This window comes from Pituophis catenifer, unplaced genomic scaffold (assembly GCF_029215685.1).
Source record: "Pituophis catenifer annectens isolate HBS135680 unplaced genomic scaffold, rPitCat1.0.hap2 SCAF_1, whole genome shotgun sequence".
NCBI classification, from domain to species: domain Eukaryota; kingdom Metazoa; phylum Chordata; class Lepidosauria; order Squamata; family Colubridae; genus Pituophis; species Pituophis catenifer.
Window position 1 is genome coordinate 23189249 of NW_027256881.1, and position 20128 is coordinate 23209376.

At 40.8% G+C, this 20128-nt stretch overlaps 1 protein-coding gene across 1 annotated transcript; it reads right to left on the bottom strand.

Moving 5' to 3' along the window:
- Positions 1–878: 878 nt before the first annotated feature.
- On the bottom strand, positions 879–18466 carry SCARA3 (scavenger receptor class A member 3). Its single transcript, XM_070946957.1, has 5 exons — positions 18414–18466; positions 18009–18128; positions 10980–11078; positions 6696–7739; positions 879–1960 (listed from the first exon to the last, which is right to left on the bottom strand). The coding sequence occupies exons 1-5, from the start codon at positions 18439–18441 to the stop codon at positions 1521–1523; spliced, it is 1731 nt and encodes a 576-aa protein (XP_070803058.1). The 5' UTR covers positions 18442–18466; the 3' UTR covers positions 879–1520.
- Between the last annotated feature and the right edge of the window lie 1662 nt (positions 18467–20128).

The window sequence follows — 20128 nt, forward strand, 5'->3', positions numbered from 1 at the left end:
GCACTGCTTCTCAGCCTTCACACCTTTAAGATGTACAGATTTCAGGTTCCAGAATTCCCCAGCCAGCCCTGAAATCCACACATCTTAAAGTTGTCAAGATTGAGAAAGACTGATCTAGACTGAATTGGATAATCTTGTGAAGATAGGTGGATAAAAGTGCCAAGTCCGGTCTAAACATCTGACTGACTATGCAACCAACTATAACAACAACAAAATACCCTACGGCCTACACCTATATCTTCAGTCAAATAGAGTAGAATAGAATTCTTTATTGGCCAAGTGTGATTGGACACACAAGGAATTTGTTTTGGTGCATACACTCTCGGTGTACATAAAAGAAAAGATACATTCGTCAAGAATCATAAGATACAACAGTTAATGATAGTCATAGGGAACAAATAAGCAATCAAATCATATTAGGTAACAGTCAATATAAATCGTAAGAATACCAGCAACAAGGTTACAGTCATAAGTGGGAGGAGATAGGAACGATGAGAAGATTAAGATTATGAGAAGATGGTTACCTAATAATTCTTCATTCCTTGGTTAGGATTTCAGTTATTAAACTTCCTACCACTCTTTGACTGTGAATCGAATTGTAGATTACTACTGCTACACTATTACTTCTACTACTAATTGTTTAAACTTGTATGCTTACCCAATGCTCAGTGACAGATGATCTCTGGTGTACTCTATTTCTTTCATAAGGAAAATAACAGGTTGTCCAACTGATTTGTCAGGAAGAATATACTACCCCAAGAAATACAGACATTGGAATTGGCAAGCTTTACAAGTCTCTGCTCCACCACATACAAAGAAGACACGCAATTTCATCTCAGCTTGACATTAATTTTTTTTTATTGTTTTGGATGTATATGTGTAGCGGTTATACCATACATGTGTAAGAGAGGTACAGATGAAGTGACACAATCTAGTTGCACTGTGGAATGAATGCACAAGCATATGAGCCAATATCTCATATGAACACACTTGCACATGCACACACCCATATATACAAAAAGCATGGCAACTGTGCAACATGAAGATAGGGAGTTGCTATTGCTTGAGTCAGCCCATTTCTTCCTTTAGCATGGCTAATTTTTATTTATTTATTTATTCAATTTCTATAGCCACCCACTGAACCAAGTGACTCTGGGCTATGTTAAGTGTTAATGTCTGTCCAGAGCTTCAGCCCTCTATGGGGGTGTTAGAGACTGAATTTAGGACCACTTACATGCAAACCATGTATTCTAATTACCAGTGATTGCTCCTCCTACTTACTTAGCAGCGGCAATTCTTTGCGTTCAAAGTTCCCAAAATTAAGGAAATTCAGTGACTTGAAGCAATTTTTCAAGCTTACCCCTAAAGCTGCTGGAAATGGAATTTGACAGTGCAGAATAAATGACACCATCCATTCCCCATTAGCTTGATGCCTTCCTGGGGAGACAGGTGTCTGCAGCGAAGAGCTTTTTTTGTTTCAATTGTCCACATTAAAACTTTTTGGGGGGGGAAGGGAGAATTTACATTCCTGGAGGTCCTGGGGGTCCTGGAAATCCACGTGGACCTCGTAACCCAGGATCCCCCTTTCGGCCCATCATTCCTAAAGGACCAGGGACCCCGGGTTTGCCTGGGTTGCCCGGTTTCCCAGGTGCACCAGGTGGGCCAGCTGGACCAATGGCCCCCTCAGGACCTGGAGATCCAGGGTCCCCTTTGGGGCCCGCCCGCCCCTTGGAACCCCCTTGTCCAAAGCTACCCTTGCTTCCTTTGAATCCAGTGGGGCCTTTTGCGCCCACAGCGCCTCTCTCGCCTTGAGGTCCAGAAGGTCCAGGAGGGCCCAAGGACCCTTGTGGCCCAGGAGGGCCCAGGTTCCCCATGTCACCCTTTACTCCTCTGGTTCCAGGTGGCCCTTTAATGCCAAGCTCTCCTCTGAATCCTCTGGGGCCAGGAGGGCCAGGAACACCTGAAGAAAGAGACAGGGAAAGACTAAGAGAATGGGCAGCAATACCATTTTAAAAAAAAGAGGTTTACATCATTATTAAAATCATCCCTAAATAGTATGCAAAATAAAACTATTACACATCATACAATCATTTCAATAAAATAATGGTGGATAAAGCCCAGGAACTAAGCATAATAGCTAGGAAATGGTTTCTTCTGATTCAATGGCAATCTGTAGATGACACCAAGAACAATTTCCCTTGATGACCCCAAGGATCCTGAAGTAAGGATGCTACAGCCCATGGTGCCACAAGCAGAGACTGTTGGCCCCATATGGCCTGCCAGTACCCCTTTATGGATCCAAATCCCACAACAGTGGGCAAGGTAAATATTTATCCCATTTTGTGGTGTTGGATTTTTCAGGAATTTTAAGAATAAAACAACCTGGTTGAAGGGTGACCCTTTCATCCCATAAAACTTCCTCAACTTCCCCCAAACCTTTTGGAGTTTTCAGGACAATTACTTTGGAGTACAACCCTGTAGTGCCTGGCATAATTCCTGGCATGATGAAATGGACATGAATTGATTAGAAGAGCAGCTTAAAAATGGAAGAAGCGTCTTGGATGAGAAGTGAAAGTCTTCAGGGAAAAAGAAAGTCCAGTTGCCTTTTGCAAAAGTACCATTGGGACAACAGCTTAAGAGCTTGCTTAAGGAATGGGCAGAAGTGGTGCATTGGATGGGCTCACATAAACCCTTCTGCCATCCTATAATCCTCTGTAACTTCAGGACATATTTTGGACTGCTCTGTTTTTGTGAAGGCACCATTACTTCATCCCGCCTGAGACACAAAATAGCCTGATTTAGGCCCAAGGCATATCAAGTGCACTAAGGCATTTTGGATTTGCTTTCTTTCTCATTTTTGTGAAGTTTGTTTTGGCATGTTTTTTCCCAGTTTGCAAATGTAATAGTAATTATAACAATATTTTATGTGCACTTTCTTCTTAGAGCACATATTTTGTGTTCAATTCCCTCTAAAACAACAGTTTCGTTACTTTTGTAGCTTTTCTTGTATATGTAATTTTGTAAGTTATAATACTTGTTTGTATATATGTCCATAATATAAATATTACAATATTCTGAAAAGTGAGGTTTTTGATATTCATGTAGTTTATTTCAAGTGCATTTTAAGATTCAGAAAAGTGTTTCTAACTGAAGTTCCCCACCATAACTGCAGAAAAATGCCCCTAAAATGCAACAGGATTGAACAAAGTTTTGGTTTGAAATTCTGGGGCAAACCAGTAAGAGCAACATTAGTAGTATAAACAACAGCTGTACTCCTTGCAAATAACTTTGAGTTATATTCGGAAGTATCAAAATGTGGAAAACTCCTGCAGAGAGGCAAAGCACCTGCATTCTGAAAATGTTTAGGTAGTTCTTATAGTTTTGGGGAGTGGAGGGCAGAAGGTTAGGGTAATTTTAAGCAAGTTTTTCCTCTCTGAAAGTCACGGGGGTTGTAACAGTCATGCATTATCCAATGGAGAATACAAGTTTTTAAAAATTGAGATTTTTTTAAAAAATAATTAGGGTAGTAAGATTGTTTTCCTTTCTAAAATTGATGTTTTAAGTTAAAAACAGATATTTTTCTTTTAATAGAGAAAGAGAGAGGGAAGGACACTCACTCCCATTATTATATGATAATTTGATACTCAATTTTGGTATTGTAAATCTCAATGGATGCTCAGCTAATAACAAAGTTTTCTTGCTTGCTGCAGATACATAGTTCCTGCTGCCTAGCTTCAGTTACTCATGTGTGAAGCACCTTTCCAAAATTCAAATTCTTGTTTTCTTCCACCCCAGGTGATGCATTTGACAGGCAGGAGGTAGATTGACAGCTGTTTCCAAAAAGGGGGCCATAGATTTTATAACTGAAGTTGCCAGCTCATCTAAAAGACACCTTAATTAGCTGATCTCGTCCAGGCAATGAATGGGTGCTGAGTGTCAATTCTATGCAGACATTTTCTGGATCCTAGCAGCAAGTTACATATTGAATTTACAGTTGTCCTCCAAATTTATGACATTTATTTGAATAGATTGCTGTGATATGGTTTGTCTGGCCAATACCTCGCTTGTCTATGCATTCTCTGCTTCATTTGCAGTGAAGCTACAAATATTTTTGTTGACTGTAACCTTGCAATTTTCCCCCTTAGGTTTTCTGCCAAAATATTCCTCCCTCAATTATCTTTACCCTAAAATATAAAAATTTTTGCAACTTTCTACTGCCTGCAGATTTATTTTAATCCCTACAAAGTTAGAGGCTTGATATCTTACAGAAATCACAGTTTGATGACAGGAAGAGGAACCCCAATGCCCTATCTAAACTGGCATATACCTGAAACTGGGAAGAAAATTTCTAGCCACAGAGGGGCTCTCTTCAGATCAAGGCTGATAATAGAGCTAAGGGGACAATCAGCTGCATGAAAATGCATTAACCTTCTGATGTAATTGGGTATTACATTAAAATGGCAGAAGCAGCAGCGCGCTCTTACTGCTGTGATAATACATCTATGCTAATTTATTGTTTAATTCTAAGATGGAGAGCCTGGAACTGCAAATAAATGCCTCTTGGCCTCCTGCTTTGATGAGACAGTTCATGGCCTTTTTAAAAAAGTGGCCAGAAACTGACAAAACCAGAAATTTCACATAGATTTAAAGAAACTTACAAAGTATTCAAGAGCTTTTCTTTAAATTTTCTAGGATATAACCTAATTAACTAGTTAAAAAAGTACAGCAAATAAAAGTAAACAGTGGATTTCTCTGTTCTGTAAAGGTGACCAATGAGCCTCTGGAACAGCATTGAGAGAATCAAGGTTATTTGTCATTATCCAGGCACACCTGACTACCTGGGCTTATCAGGTCAGCCTTCAGAGGGAAGAAAACCACTAGGCTGGGAGATAATGGAATGGTGATTTTCTCTTTCTCTCTCTCTCTCTCATATTCACTCCTAAAAGGAAGTGGTGACTATTCAAAATTTAATACTAGTTTTGTGGCAAATAACATGAATAACATCTCTTGTTCCCGGCAAGGTTTTTCTTTCTCAATTGTATTGACAGGGTGGAGTATCCAGTTCTATGCATATGCGTTTAAAATATTTTATTGAGTTTTCTAGGGCTTATTTCCAAGTAAAAGTGCATAGAATTTGCTCCATTGTGATCAATAACAAAAGATGGACTCATGAATTGCAATAAGCTATAGTTTGTTTTAACTCTATTGAATTGAACAAGATGCTCAACTAACACATAATGCTAAACCATAAACCAGGGGTGTCAAACTCGATTTCATCAGGGTTGGGTTTGACCTCGGCGGGGGTGGGGTAGACATGTCCAGGATGGGCGTGGCCAGCTTGATGTCACTCATGTCGGGGGTGCCTGTAGTGGTCTGAACGCTCTGCCAGAGAAAACAGGCTCCCGAGCTCCGTTTTCGGCTGTGACGACTTCCTGCAACCCTCTGCCAGTGAAAACAGAGCTCTGGAGGGCTGCCTGTGGCCTTTATGAGCTCAATTTTCACTGTCAAAGGCACCACGGGCCGGTCCTTCACTGTTTCCAGGGCGGCCCCGTGGGCCGGATCTAAGCACCCTGCAGGCTAGATCCAGACCCCGGTCCTTGAGTTTGACACGCCTGCCATAAACTATGGCTTACAGATCAAAAAGACTGTATTTATATATTGCTCTAAATTAAAAGACCAAACAAATTAATTTAAGGCTTAACCCAATGTGTGAATCCAAACCTTGCTTGCAAATGAATGCAGCCAGGTCTGATAGAGATCTAATGTGTTAATTGGGTGCAGACATCACATTATGCCATAAGATGATTTACTGTTTCTCATTTATAAAGCTGTAGGATCCACTTATTGTGATGTGGCATTATATACAAACCAAAGCATATATAAGAACTTGTTTACTAGACCATGGGCAGATAATGTGTGTGGACATGTGCTTTTTTGGAAAAAATTGTCCAAATTTGTGAGGGAGAAAAAAATAATTTTGAATAAGTTCCTCTTTAACCTTTGCCTCCTGCTTTCTTCACTAATTCACATCAAAATTGTAAATCGTTACATGGAAACTGTTTTACATAATTAGGAAAGTAACTGACAGATTTATTTTTTTTATCGTTTTGTGTACTGTTTGTTTGCTTGCTTTTCGAATTGAAAGCTTTCTGTAAACTTTCTATTTATAAGCATCCTCAGCAGTGGTGGGTTTCAAATTTTTTTACTACCAGTTCTTTGGGTGTGGCATGGCTTGGTGGGTGTGGCTTGGTGGGCATGGCAGGGGAAGGATACTGCAAAATCTCCATTCCCATCCCACTCTAGAGGAAGGATACTGTAAAATATTCATTCTGACCCCAATCCAGGGGAAGGTTACTGCAAAATCCCCACTTCCTCCCGATCAGCTGGGACTTGGGAGGCAGAGAATAGATGGGGGCAGGGCCAGTCAGAATTTTTACTACCGGTTCTCCGAACTACTCAAAATTTCCGCTACCGGTTCTCCAGAAGTGGTCAGAACCTGAATACCACCTCTGATCCCTGGGTAAATTCAAAGATACCCTATCTTTTAGTTTATGAAGTTTTTTATTCAGAAAAATGTATTTCTAAGAAATTATTAATAGACTCTCTTACATTTTCACAGCTCCATTGAATAGTTTATTAGGATGATTTTATTTGGGAGATATTCACCTGGAAACCCAATCCTGCTATTTGTTTACCTTGTATGATGGTGATGTTCTTCAGGATCTCCCCATGTCGGATGTCAACAGCTTTCATCTCTTCCATGACCATGGAAAGGTTGCGAATGTTGAAGTTTAACTGGGCATTGAGCAGGCTAAAACGCTCCCGCAGAACATCTGTGAGGCTTATCATGAGGCTGACCGATCTGTTCAGGTAGTAAAGCTCTTCAGCATGTGTGTGGAAGCCCAGTGTGCAAGAGAGTCGCACATCATCCAGGTACTTGAGCATGCTGTGGACATGGCTATCAGTGGCATTGATGTTGGTAAAGATTGTGCTGATCTCAATCTCATGGGATGTCATACGGCCTTCTAAGGTCTGAAAATGCTCAGCTGTCCGATTTTGCATGTATTGGGTATGGTATTGAAAGTCATGCATGTTCTCCTCATGGTCATCCAAGAAAGAGGAGATGTTGTCCAGCTGCAACTGTAAACTTGTTACTTGAAGTATGAGGTCATGCATACTCTCTGAATTCTGGCTGATCCTTTGCGAGGCAATAGCTAAATTAGTTTGAATATTCTTGACCAGATCAGCTGTTTTGGAAGAGGTGGCCTTCACGCTGCCAAACAGCCGGGTGTAGTTCTGCCACTCAGTCACAATCTTCTGTAGTGTCAGGGTCTCCTCATTTGTCTTTCTTTGGATGATCTGGACCCAGTCTGAGGTCTGCCTATTGGTAAAGTTTATTTGCAGCAAAGCAGTTTCAACATCAAAGTGTTCTTGTGTTAGCTCCTTGAGTGAGCTGCCTATGTGAGAAGTAGCAGCCTGCCAGCCCATCACTTGGGCCAGAAAGAGGCTCAAACTCTGGTTGACCTGCTGAACAGCAAAGAAACATCTATCCACATCATCAGTGATCTTGCTGCTGGAAGATGAAAGCTGCTGGTGGGCTTGTCCAGCTCGATCAAGTAATACATCCTGGGCCAAGAGCTTCTTCTGAATCTCTTCCAACTCCTTTTGCAATTTGCTAATTTCCTGTCCAAGTTGCCCTGTGTCATGACACAAGGAGCAGTTGTCCATTGATTTCTGATCTGAATGAAGGAGCAAAAGCATATCAGTTTAGTTGATAATTCTGTTTTAATGCTAAAGTTTAAGCAATAAGTGATTACAATTGTTCCTTCCCATGACTAAATTATGAAGAACGTATTAGGAAAATAATGTGCCTGCACAAACATAAACACATGTTATAGAATCCAGTTTCACTGTTGCAGAATTTAAGCTAAAGTGATACCGAATAGCTTCCCAAATTATTATCTGCAAATCACATCAGTCCAGAAAGCTTGGTCCTTGCTGCCTGAGGATGATGTAAGCTGTTGTTAAACACAGCTGGAAACAATAAGTTGGGGATGGCTGAACCCAGCATTCAAAAAGTTGGAGGCACTGGTGGCACTGTTCAATTTCTTGCTACAAGGTCCCTGATCTGGATCCCGGGTTTCCTCCCATCACTGTAATCTGCTAATACCTAAGAACTGAGAAATGGATCACAGGTCTTTGACATCAAGTCTTATTTGAACTTCAGTTACCAAAATGTAATTGAATAAATGGAAAACAAGTTCTAGCCACCATGTTTCTAAATTGTTCCTTATGGAAAAACATATATTTTAAGTTGTCCCAAGGCTATATGATTCAATAACACATAAATCCAATCATTCAAAGTAATGTCAATGATACGCAGAAGCTTATTAACTGGATGATTTTTCCTATGCTACTGTTGCAGGGGTGGGTTCTACTTATCTTTACTACTGGTTCACAACGGGCACGCATGCTCGCACTCGCTTCGCTCGCGCGCTCTTCTGCACATGTGCAGAAGCATTCTGATGACGTCGGGGTCGGTGGGTGGAGCCTCCCGCCAGTTTTACTACTGGTTCTATAGAACTTGTGCGAACCAGGGGCAACCCACCACTGTACTGTTGGAAGAAATATCCAGGTCCAAGCCAGGAGAAAGGCACTTGAGATAAAATGGAGGCTGAAGGCTGATTGGAAAGAGGGTCCATTTATTGATGAAGCAGAAGCACATGGGTGGTTCTGGGCAGCTGACCACATGGAGTTGAGAGTGTGGGGGGTTATTTATACCTTCTCTTGGGCTTTGAACCTGAACTTCCTGTTCCTGTGCAAAAACATGTATTCTATTGGCTGTTGTCAGACTCTCATCGGGTCATGTACAAATTCTAAAAGTTTGTCTGAGCTCCCAGGTTTGATTGAAGCTTGCCGGATGCAATGTCCTTAGGAAATTGTGCAATGTAGTGAGCTGTGCTGCTAGTGGGTTAATCCTATTATGTCCTGGAGGATCATGTCTTAATCCCATCATCCCGGAGCTGAAGATCTTTTGTTTTATAGATAGGATGGACCAGTCTTTCTTAATGGGTAAAAAATATCTGCTGGGGCTATTAAGGGAGCTGGGGGCTGCTTTCCAAGAGCACGTTTCTCCATTTCTCATTCTTTATTCCATCTATAATATTATGCCTTTTTAATATTTCTCAAAATATTTCATTCTTCTAGGAGAGGGGGGGTGTCTTCCCTCACTATTCTACATAGCTAACCAGCATCCTATCATATATGACTCCAAATTTCGAGATGAACCCTCCAAAGAAAGAATAAAAAGTCTTAACAAATGTGGTCTGATCCCAGCTTTCCTATATAAGATGCCTATGCCAACTGGAAACTAATTGGAGTAGGCATCCAGATGCCTACATGTCCATGTGACATAATTGTGTATGTATGGATATATACTTTATGAGAAGTTATAATCCTCATAATGAAAAGGCCAGAACAGCAACAGAGAGTAATTACTGCTAATTAAAACCAGTTGTGTGTAAGTAAGATATTTCAGTTGATCCACAATCCTCATATACCCATCCAGTCTCAAAAACATCTACGAAACAATCATCATACAAATACAGTTCATGCACACTCCTGTCTTCCAGCAGAAACAGCAAAAAAGAAAAGAAGAAGCAGGGTGCAAGAAAATGAGAGAAAAATGTAAATATACTGGAAAGAGAAGAAAAAGGGGAACAAAACTAGATAGAGATAACAAGGGGCGGATATGAGCCAGGGAGGTAAATTCCATGAAATTCTACAGAATGTTTATGATTGGATAAAAGAAAAAAGAAAAAGAGTGTCCCAACAACAGCTAATTTTTAGGTTGATTTAAAGAAGCAGCTTTATTTGCAATCTTTTGAACCTTTTGCCTATTTCTTTGTTTTAACGGGTTCTTCTGTTTTCTTATCAGGGGATAAGATATCCCTCTTATAAGGGGGATTCCTCTTATAAGAGGAATAAAAGAATGGAAAACAACCTGATGATTCTGACTAGCCTCTGTGTGAATGTACCTGATCCGGGAGTCTTGGCAGATGGGAAGGTGTTTTAAGTTTTAAACTCCCAGCTGCTGGCATGAAAAAATGCTTCCTCTGAACCTAGAAAGGCACAATAGATACTCCCTATCCAATGAAAATCATTGCCTTGAAAGAGAAAATAAGTGACAACTTATTCCCTTGTCCATACTGAAGTGGCAGATAGCTTCTGTGTTTTAGGATCAACCATCAACAGTGAAGGAACAGTCAAGAAATAAGCTGCAGACTAGCACTTGGTAGCGCAACCACAAATGCTTTGAAAAAGATATTCAGATGCTATGATGAATACAGTGGACAGCCAAGGAAACAAACAAATGACTCATCAAACAAATCAACCCAGAGTTCTGACTTAAGGCTCAAGTCACCCTAGTTAAGACACATTATGCAAATACCTAGTTCCCAAGAGAAGGTGCTAATGATGGAAGAAGATGCCTGCCAGCAAGGTGAATGAACTCAACCATAGTTGCAATGAGTGCACTATTGGAACGTCAGAAAAACCAATTAGGGACAGATTATGATTATTTATCTATTTATTATCTATAGATTATTATTATCTATATATATCTATAGATTATTTATCTATATAAATTTTCTAAGAATTTTCTAAGAATTTACAACAATTAATCCTCTCCATAACCACAATGCCCCCCAATCTAAATTCAACTGCCAGCCTAATCAGTTATGAGAGATGCTGGAAGTTGTTAATTCAGCACCATCTGAAGGACCAGAGGTTCTTCAATTTGCAATATGAAAGGAGCCTTGCCTTTTGCCTTGCATACAGGAGATATCAATGTCAAACCTCTGTAGGAACTGAAACATGTACCATATCAGTATGGGAACTTCAAATAAATGGAGCTAATTAGAATGTAACATTTCTGGTTTTTTTGGATGAAAACATCAAAGTAGCAACATTGTTCTTACCTAGTTCCTGAAGATTTTCTTGGACTGACACAATCGTCTTTTCATAGTATGTCTGAGTTGAGTTAAATTTATCAGCTATTGATCCCACTTTCTTGAAAACTGAAAGAAAAGCATGAAAAATGAATTAGCATATGATTCTCTTCAACGCAAGATTACAACTTCATAGTCAGTATCAACTGGTGAATAACTGAAGGTTGGGCAGCATAAAAAATTCCATGATGAAAGAAAACTCCATATAAGAGATTTTAATTATGTTTGTTCCAGTGGTGGGTTTCAAATTTTTTTACTACCAGTTCTATGGGTGTGGCTTGGTGGGCGTGGCAGGGGAAGGATATTGCAAAATCTCCATTTCCTCCTGATCAGCTAGGACTTGGGAGGCAGAGAATAGATGGGGGCAGGGCCAGTCAGAATTTTTACTACTGGTTCTCCAAACAACTCAAAATTTCTGCTACCGGTTCTCCAGAACTGGTCAGAACCTGCTGAAACCCACTTCTCGTTTGTTCATTTCCTATTACACCACAAGCCAAACAATGATGCAAATTTAAATAGAAAAGGGCCAATCCAAAATAACACGTGCAAAATCACCTTAACAATCTTGGCTAGGAGTTTTCAAGCGCCTCCTTTGCTACAGAGGTTACAAATTAATGGTCTTCAGTAATGAGACTCTTCCTGGGAAGGAAAATTAAGGGATTTGTATAACACATATGAAGAACAAATGCTTGGGAAATCTGTCCCACATATCAGGTGTTAGAGCATTGAGTTTTGGCTGCCTATTGGAATGTTTACTGTTGTGTCATTTCTTTATAAATCTCTGCAAATATTAAAAGAGCCCAAATTCATATATGTACTTTGCCTCCAGACTTTCTCATTATTGAAATGAATGTTACAGTAGTCCAAAATGAGGAAATGTTCCTTTAAATCACAGATGGGTTATCTGTCATCCCCTTTCTTGTGGTCTCTAGAGTCCCCTCTGAATATATATATTATTATTATTATTATTAATCATATTTCTATGCTGCCCACTCTCCGAGGACTCTGGGCGGCTTACAACAATTGACAGTATACTAAATAGCATATCGCCCCCAACAATCTGGGTCCTCATTTTACCCACCTCGGAAGGATGGAAGGCTGAGTCAACCTTGAGCCAGTGAGATTTGATCTGCTGATCTGCTGAACTAGCAGTCAGCTGAAGTAGCAGCAGTACAGCACTCTAACCACTGTGCCACCTCGGCTCTTATATATAACTGATTGAAGTGTTTTTCTGCCATCTTGATGTACAAAATATATAATGAAAATTGACAGTCCCAAATAAGCCTAGTACAGCTTTAAAAAAAATACTCTAAAGCCATCTATTCCCACCTCCCACAAAAAAGTCCTTAGCTATCAAAAAGGTCTCTGTCCTTGCTTTAAGACATTATCTTTTGATATGCCCAATTAAAATGAGACCAATACTATCTATAAGATTTCAGTAAATCGATCTACTGATAGGAAATCGGTAGCTCAAGGAACCTGGTTAATCTTTCATTCTGCAACAGTGTATAATTACTCCCCTCTCCAATACAGATAGATCAGCCCACTTTTATTTTTTTTCCTTCAAGGGCAGATTTCTTTCCTCCTGCCAAGTACTAAGCAACGTGGAACAATGTCAAATTCTCTGGCCCATACATCTCCCCCAAACATTCCCTTGTCCTGGCCACTGCAGGATTTTCCTGACTCATGTTTATTTTGCAATTCACCATATCCTTGCGGTTCTTCCAAGCCAGCTGCTCATCTGATCCTTACATTCTGTACATCTCCACTGAGGTGTCCTTCTTATGGATAAGTTTTACCAGTGAGGAACAAAGCTTGAAGGGGATGAGGATTTATGGAATCAAATGAGATTTCTTCAATTTGACTGTTTAAAAATTCAATTTATATTTATTTATTTATTTATTATATTTCTATACCACCTTTCTCCCGTAGGACTCAAGGCGGTGTACAGTCAAGAAAAATATAGATACAGAAACATCATAAAATTGTTAATTAAAATTATTATTATAACATAGTTTGGCCCAATTAAATAGAACCTAAAATTAGATAACATTTTAAAAACATTCACATGTTCATATGTTTAGCCCCGCCTGTTGGAACATCAGGGTTTTGAGGGCACGGCGGAAAGCACGGAGATCAGGGATATTTCGTATCTCAGGGGGCAGTTCATTCCAAAGGGTTGGAGCCCTCACAGAGAAGGCCCTCCACCTGGGAATCGCCAGTCGGCATAATTTGACTGACGGTACCCTGAGTAGTCCCTCCCTGTGAGAACGAACTGGTCGATGGGAGGCTATTGGTGGCAAAAGACGGTCTCGTAGGTCTTTTATATACCGGTAGGTGAAAATATTTCCAGAATATTTCCTAATTAATTTTCTGGCAGCAGTTGAATTTTCCTTGTTATAGGGCCACATCCTTCAATCTGGCCCCTGGTTTCTTTACTTGCCCCTGTGACTATTTTTGGCTTCAAGAGAGACTGAAACACCAGATCCCATTGCCATTTTTTTCTTGTTTAAATGGATCGGTAGACAGGTCTTGACTAAGTCTTGAAACTGACCAGCTCATGCTTAGCTTTATGTATGGTAAATGAAAAGATCCATCCTTGCAGGAAGGCCTGGCTCCTCACATCATGTTCTTAGAGTAGTTTACAATTTCCACATCAAATCCACTCAGCTAAATTGGGAACCAGTTTGGTCTAGTGGTTAAAGCGCCAGGCTAGAAAGCCAGAGATTGTGAGTTCAGGTCCTGCCCTTAGCCACGAAAGCCAGCTGGGTGATTTTGGGCCACTCACTCACACTCAGCCCAACCCAGGGTTGTTATTGTGGGGAAATAATAGATGGAAGGTGTGTTGGATATGTTTGCAGCCTTGAGTTATTTGTAAAAAATAGAAAGGTGAGATACAAATAATTAAATAAATCCCTTTCTCAGACTCCACTTCTTCAATATCACATGGATGTTGTCTTTTAAGCATTACTGAAGTTTCCTGCAGATGCTGCTGGGTATCCTGGAATGCTATTCTCTGGGTTTGTATATGGTGACAACACAGAGGTGGGTTCAAAATTTTTTTACTACCGGTTCTGTGGGCGTGGCTTATTTTGTGGGTGTGGCTTGATGGTCATGTGACAATTATTTAGGATTTAGCAGAGGTACTGGTCTATCAGGCTTTTAACTGCTCGCAGAGCTGTACCAGTCTCCTCATTTATTTTTGCAGGCACCAGTCTACTCATGTATTTTTGCAGGCACCGGTCTACTCATGTATTTTTGCAGGCACCAGTCTACCCATTTATTTTTGCAGGCACCGATCTACTCATGTATTTTTGCAGGCACCGGTCTACTCATGTATTTTTGCAGGCACTGGTCTACCCATTTATTTTTGCAGGCACCGGTCTACTCATTTGTTTTTGGAGGCACCGGTCTACCACCAAACTGCCTTTTACCACTGATCAGCTGTAGGGCGGCCCTTTGAAGCCCCGCAACAAGAGTTTAAACAGTTTTTTTCCTTATAGCCCATCAGCTGGAACTCAGGAGGCAGCAATAGATTGCGGGTGGGGCCAAATAAAAGGTAAGAATAACGTGGGGGGGTCGGGGAGGGCAGAACCGGTTCGGTGACATCATATCGTCACCACTACTGGCTTGGCGGAACCGGGAGGAACCCACCACTGTGACAACCTCTGAGTTTTAAAAACCTGACAAACATGACATCAAAGTCAGAGCTTTCTGTGTATCTTATATACAGTCATATAGCGTGACTATATACAAAAAATATGTCAGGGCTAAAAAAACAAGCTGTTTCTGAACTAAAATAACACTCAAGTTTCCACCACTGATGTTGACCTTTCTTCTATTGTGTTCATTCTTTCCCTGTGGATTACATCCTAGAATCTAATACACCAATCAGCAATTTAGGATTTTTGCTTTCCATCTTCCACATTCCTTGGCTCAAAAGGGGGAAAGATTCCTAATTCCCACTTGGAATTGGTTCAAACTGAGGACAAAAGGAAGATGAGCCTCTGTAACTATCCTTGTACAGTTGCTTTTTTAGGATGCCATTTCTACTTAGCCTGTTATCAACACCAGATTGTCCCTTGAAAGGCATATGATTGCTGTATCCATTTTGGGAATATGTAGGCCATGCTTAGAACCTGGCGGATTATGTAGGACCTGAAATACACAAGGCCTAACAGTAGCCAACTGCTCTTTCAACACAGCCACTTTTGTTCCAGGCTTAACAAGCACTTTTGTTGCAGGGACCCATTATAGACTGTGAGAGGAATTGGGATGCCAGATTGGGATGCCTTTTCATTCTTTCCAAGTCAAAAGAATGCTGAAAGAAATTATGCAAATGGACTTCGTATTTATCCATAGAACAAAATCAACATAGGTGGATTTAATTCGTGTGATGGAAGAGGCCAGGAAAAGAAAGACTGTATTTGTAAATGAACCCAATCCAGAGAATAAAACAGATGAAAATCCCTCAAGGAATACTTTAAGATTACAAGAGGATAGGTCCTGTCCAAAAGGATTTTCTCTTAGGAACATAAATGAAAGAAAACTCAGTGTGCAGCCCAGTTGTTGGGAACCAGGCAGCAAACAAGGTTATTATTATGGTTTGTCAGATCATTAACCAGCTGCTCAGGTCCCAGATTGTTGTGGGCAATATGCTAACTCTGTAAACGATTTAGAGAGGGCTGTAAAGCACTATGAAGTGGTATATAAGTCTAAGTGCTATTGCTATGACTGGATTTATCAGTCACCTATCAACCTATCATTCAAAAATTTTAGTAAGGGGTTCTCTGCCCGGTTGCTGGGTGGGCGTGGCCATGGTGGGCGTGGCCTAGTTGGCCTCCTGCACCATGGCGGCGGGGGGGCATTTTTGCCCTCCCCGGGTCCAGAGGCTTTTCTCAAGCCTCCGGGAGGACGAAAATAGCCTCCCCAGGCTTCGGAGGCCTCTGGAGGCCGGAAACAGGCCCATTTCCAGCCTTCCTGAACTTCCGGTAAACCCGTTTTTCACCCTCCCCGAGCCTCCGCGCGAGCCCTGCACTTACCTGCACCCAAAACGGGCTGTGTGTGGACTCCTGGGAGGGGTGGGGTGGGCAGGGCCAGCCAGGAATGGGATTTGGGGGTTCTCCAAACTGTAAATTGAACACTTCCCCCCAAGGAATAACATACCAAGATTGGCCTTTGCTAGCCAGTTCTTAAAACTGAATCATCAGTTGAGGAGAAAGGGGAACAAATGCAAGCTAATGGCTAGAAAAAAGACAAAGCTGGAGCAAGAAGGGTCATCAAAAGGGAATCTGGGGAAAAAGAAGAATTGCTGGATACTTCTTGCCCTCCTCCTTCCAGGGTGCTGGAAAATGCTGAAGGAAAATGATTAACAATGCCTGAGTTCCTACAGATACACCCTGTCTGCAGCATTTAAGCCTGTGCTTTATGAGTCATAGCACTGCCAGCAGCTAACACCCTAATATTAGACAGAAATGTGGACCTTTTTCTGCTTGTTTTGCAGGGTTTCGGATACTACAGAAAACAGGGAACAAGAAAAGATGTTTGAGCTACAGGATCATTCCTAGGGCTACAATGAAGAATATTCTAGCTATCTGGTGGATAAAGCTGTTTGGACTTGCCTGGAATTGGATGTTGAGTGAGTCAGTTACGTTGAGGCAAAATCTTATGTGGTTGGCTACGGTAAGTTTAACTTGACACGCCTGGGGAAGAAGGCAAAATTCTTCGGGCTGCTAACTCAACCGCCTATTTATTAAATCTATGCCTTTATGTAGCGAGTGGGTAAGAAAATGGCTTATTATAGTCAAAAGATCCAAGAAAAAACCCCTAACAATTTGTGACATTCTATGAGAAACCAATCATTCAGAAAGTAGTGGGTCTTAAATTGGAGAAGGCAAAATTTGCATATATCTTTAAACAGTCTGGCTGAAAAAAAATCAATAAAGGAAAGATAAAGGTCTGCCCCAACTTAGTCAAATCTAAATGCCAAATGTATTCCAGTGTACTGGTATTCCATTGACTCCACTTCTGATTTACTACAAGAGAAGAGTCTTTATGCAAGATCTTGTACAGAGTATATTCTGGAATCTTTCTAACAGGACCTGTGATAGAAAGGCATTTGTGATTGTGCTTTTTGCAAAAATAATCTGATAAATGCTATGAGTTATATTAGTTAAATATGAGGCTCATATGTCAATTGTTTCAATAATAAATGCCTAAATAAAAAGGAGAACAGGACAAATTAAGCTTTACAAATCAAGTCTTATGAGCTTATATACTAGAGCAGTGATGGCTAACCTTTTTGCCATCATGTGCCAAAAGCAGGGGGAGCGCAGGACGGTCGTGCGTGCCCACACCCATAATTCAATGTGTCCCCCTGCCAGGGGTGAAATGCTCCCGGTTTGGACCGGATCGCCCGATCCGGTAGCGATGGAGGCGGGTGGTTCGAAGAACTGGTAACAAAAATCCCTGCTCCCCCCCCCATGCCCAGCTGAGCAGCACAATCATCAGAGGCTTTTTTTTTTACTTTTAAAAGCATTTTTTCTACAACCTCTTCTGTCAAAAAAATGCTTTTAAAAGTAAACAAAAAAAAGCCTTTGATGATCGCGCGGCTCAGCTGGGATCCTCAAAGGCTTTTAAAAGAAAAAAACCCTTTTTTCTTTTAAATGCCTCTGACGATCCAAGTTGAGTTGCCTGATCGTCAGAGGCATTTACAAGAAAAAAAGTCTCTGCCGATTAGGCAACTCAGCTGGAGTTGTCAGAGCCTTTTGAAAGCATATTTTTACAACCTCTTCACCGAAGAGGTTGTAGAAAAAATGGTTTTAAAAGAAAAAAAAAAATGGCCATGCCCACCCAGTCACATTATGCCCCCCTCACCAAGCCACGCCCAGAGAACCGGTAGTAACAAATTTTAGATTTCACCACTGCATGAGCGCGCGACCCCCCTGCGCTAATAAACACATAAAGAAAAAATGACTACTCCCTTACTCGCTTACTCACCTAAAGCTGCCAGCACCACCACTGCCATTACCAGCAAGACAACAAAGACATACAACACTTTCACAGATGTCTGTAGTGTTAGGTTTTTCTCACACTGGCTGCAGTTGGTCCTCGTCCGGCCTGCAAGGGATAAAGTACATATGGAGAACCTGGTATATCTAGGTCTGAGTTCAACTTCTGACTTCATTCATATGACTCGGATTTTTGAAATGTACCCCAAAGAGAAGGGATTGTGAGAGCAGAGACTGCATGAAAACAGAACATAGTCCTCAGGAAGGGGTTGGAAGGAAGGGTGTTTCTGAAGAACCCAGTAGAGTTTCCCAAGATTTTCCAGCCCTGGAATGAAGTGGAAAAAGAAGGGCAATGAGGAAGGAGACAACCCAGCCAGACTTAACTTACTCTTACCATTTGGTCTGTATCTGAAGGAAGGCATTTCGTCGTCTTCTCCAGGAAGGTCCTCGTCTAAAATATAAAAGTAAAAATTTAAAAAATATTATTTTAAGGATCAACAATTGCCAAAAAAGCATTGCTGCTTTTTGTCTAGACCTGTTAGATTTGGCTTTTATCGGATGTCCTTTTGAGTTCTTCGGGTAAAAAGAGACTTTATTAAAGAATGCCGGTGCCTCCCACAGACTTATAGCGCGATTAGAAACAGATAGCATGAGTATGTCTTGGGACACAATAAGAGGGTTATGCGTGATCAAAATAGGCAGAATTCAAATAACCACAAAAACAGAGGTTGCTCTTTAGCTATGGCTTGACAATAACAATTAAGGTCCATGTCTGCACGGTTGTTCCTTTCCAAAGAGATGTAAATGCTGCCATCCTTCTCTGATCAGGTGTTCTCCAGATTACACTGCCCATAATTTTCTGGCAAGCAATTGGCCATTCTCTCCAAAGCTGATAGTCTGACACATCTGAAGAAACCAAGTTGACTTCAATGATTCTGATTTTAACTTAGTTTGACACCTTGTAAACTTTAGAGCCTTGGTAGTGCAGCAGACTAAAGTGCTGTTAAGTAGCACTTAGCTGCCAGCTGCCTGCAATTACTGCGAGTTCAAATCTCACCAGGCTCAAGGTTGACTCAGCTTTCCATCCTTCCGAGGTAGGTAAAATGAGGACTCGGTTTGTGGGGGCAATAAGGTGACTTTGTATAAAAAGAACACCGCTTGGGGGGGCCCCAAAAGCCCTACTAAGCAGGTATATACAAAAGTTATGAAGGCTATTGCTTAATGCATTGTAAGCCGCCCTGAGTCTCCGGAGAAGGGCGGCATATAAATCGAACCAATACAATAAAATAAAATAAATAATGGCAATTTGTCTACATTCAAGAGGAAGATATTGCTATCTTAGGGGTATACTGTGCCATGCAGAAAATACAATATATTTTGCTGTGGCAAAGGAACAACAAGGGGGAAATATCTCTCACAGAACCTCTCTATGATATCAGAACCTCTGCCTAGATTAGGTTAAAAGGGGGCTGTATTGTTTAGCACATTATGGGAAAGTCTTGTCTTAACATACTAAGTCAATTAGTAATGTGCTTGTTTGAGCATACTATGTTATGTGAACACAACTGGCTTTGTTAACCTGATATGTGATTAAGCATGTCATATGAACCCTGCCTTGAATTCATTGTAGAGAGGAACAGAAAACTGGGAGGTCAAGTTGAGAGGAAGGGAACAGGTGACTGGCCGGCTAATCCCCTATGTAGAAGTATCTTATGATGCAATGTTCTATTGCAAGGCTCATTGATCAGAATCTTAAAACCACTGAAAAAAGAATACAAGGCTAAGACTATTAACAACTAGCTCATCATAGCTATTAATCTGGCCTCCATGACATACAATACCAAATCATAGGGACAGATATGCCAAATAATGGGAGAGCATTACTTCCTCCATGCTTCTATTGCGCAATTATTGGCTTCTGTTGTAAAGCCAGTTCAATTTGACCCAGGATTATCAAAATACAACTATGTCTTAATATATCTATGTAACCTACTGATTTCTATTAGGGTTATTAGTGCATTGTTGCACCAATACATGCTCAGACATTTATTCATACATACATATTGCATACTTACCTGCAGTTCTCTTTCCCCAGTGACTGTGTTTGAT

Coding starts and splice junctions, on each gene's coding strand:
- SCARA3 (XM_070946957.1), bottom strand. CDS start 18,441: ATGCCTTCCTTCAGATACAGACCAAATG. Junction 11,079..18,008: donor GGTGGTGCTGGCAGCTTTAG/GTGAGTAAGCGA, acceptor CTTTTCTTTCAG/TTTTCAAGAAAGTGGGATCA. Junction 7,740..10,979: donor AGAAAATCTTCAGGAACTAG/GTAAGAACAATG, acceptor TCCTTCATTCAG/ATCAGAAATCAATGGACAAC.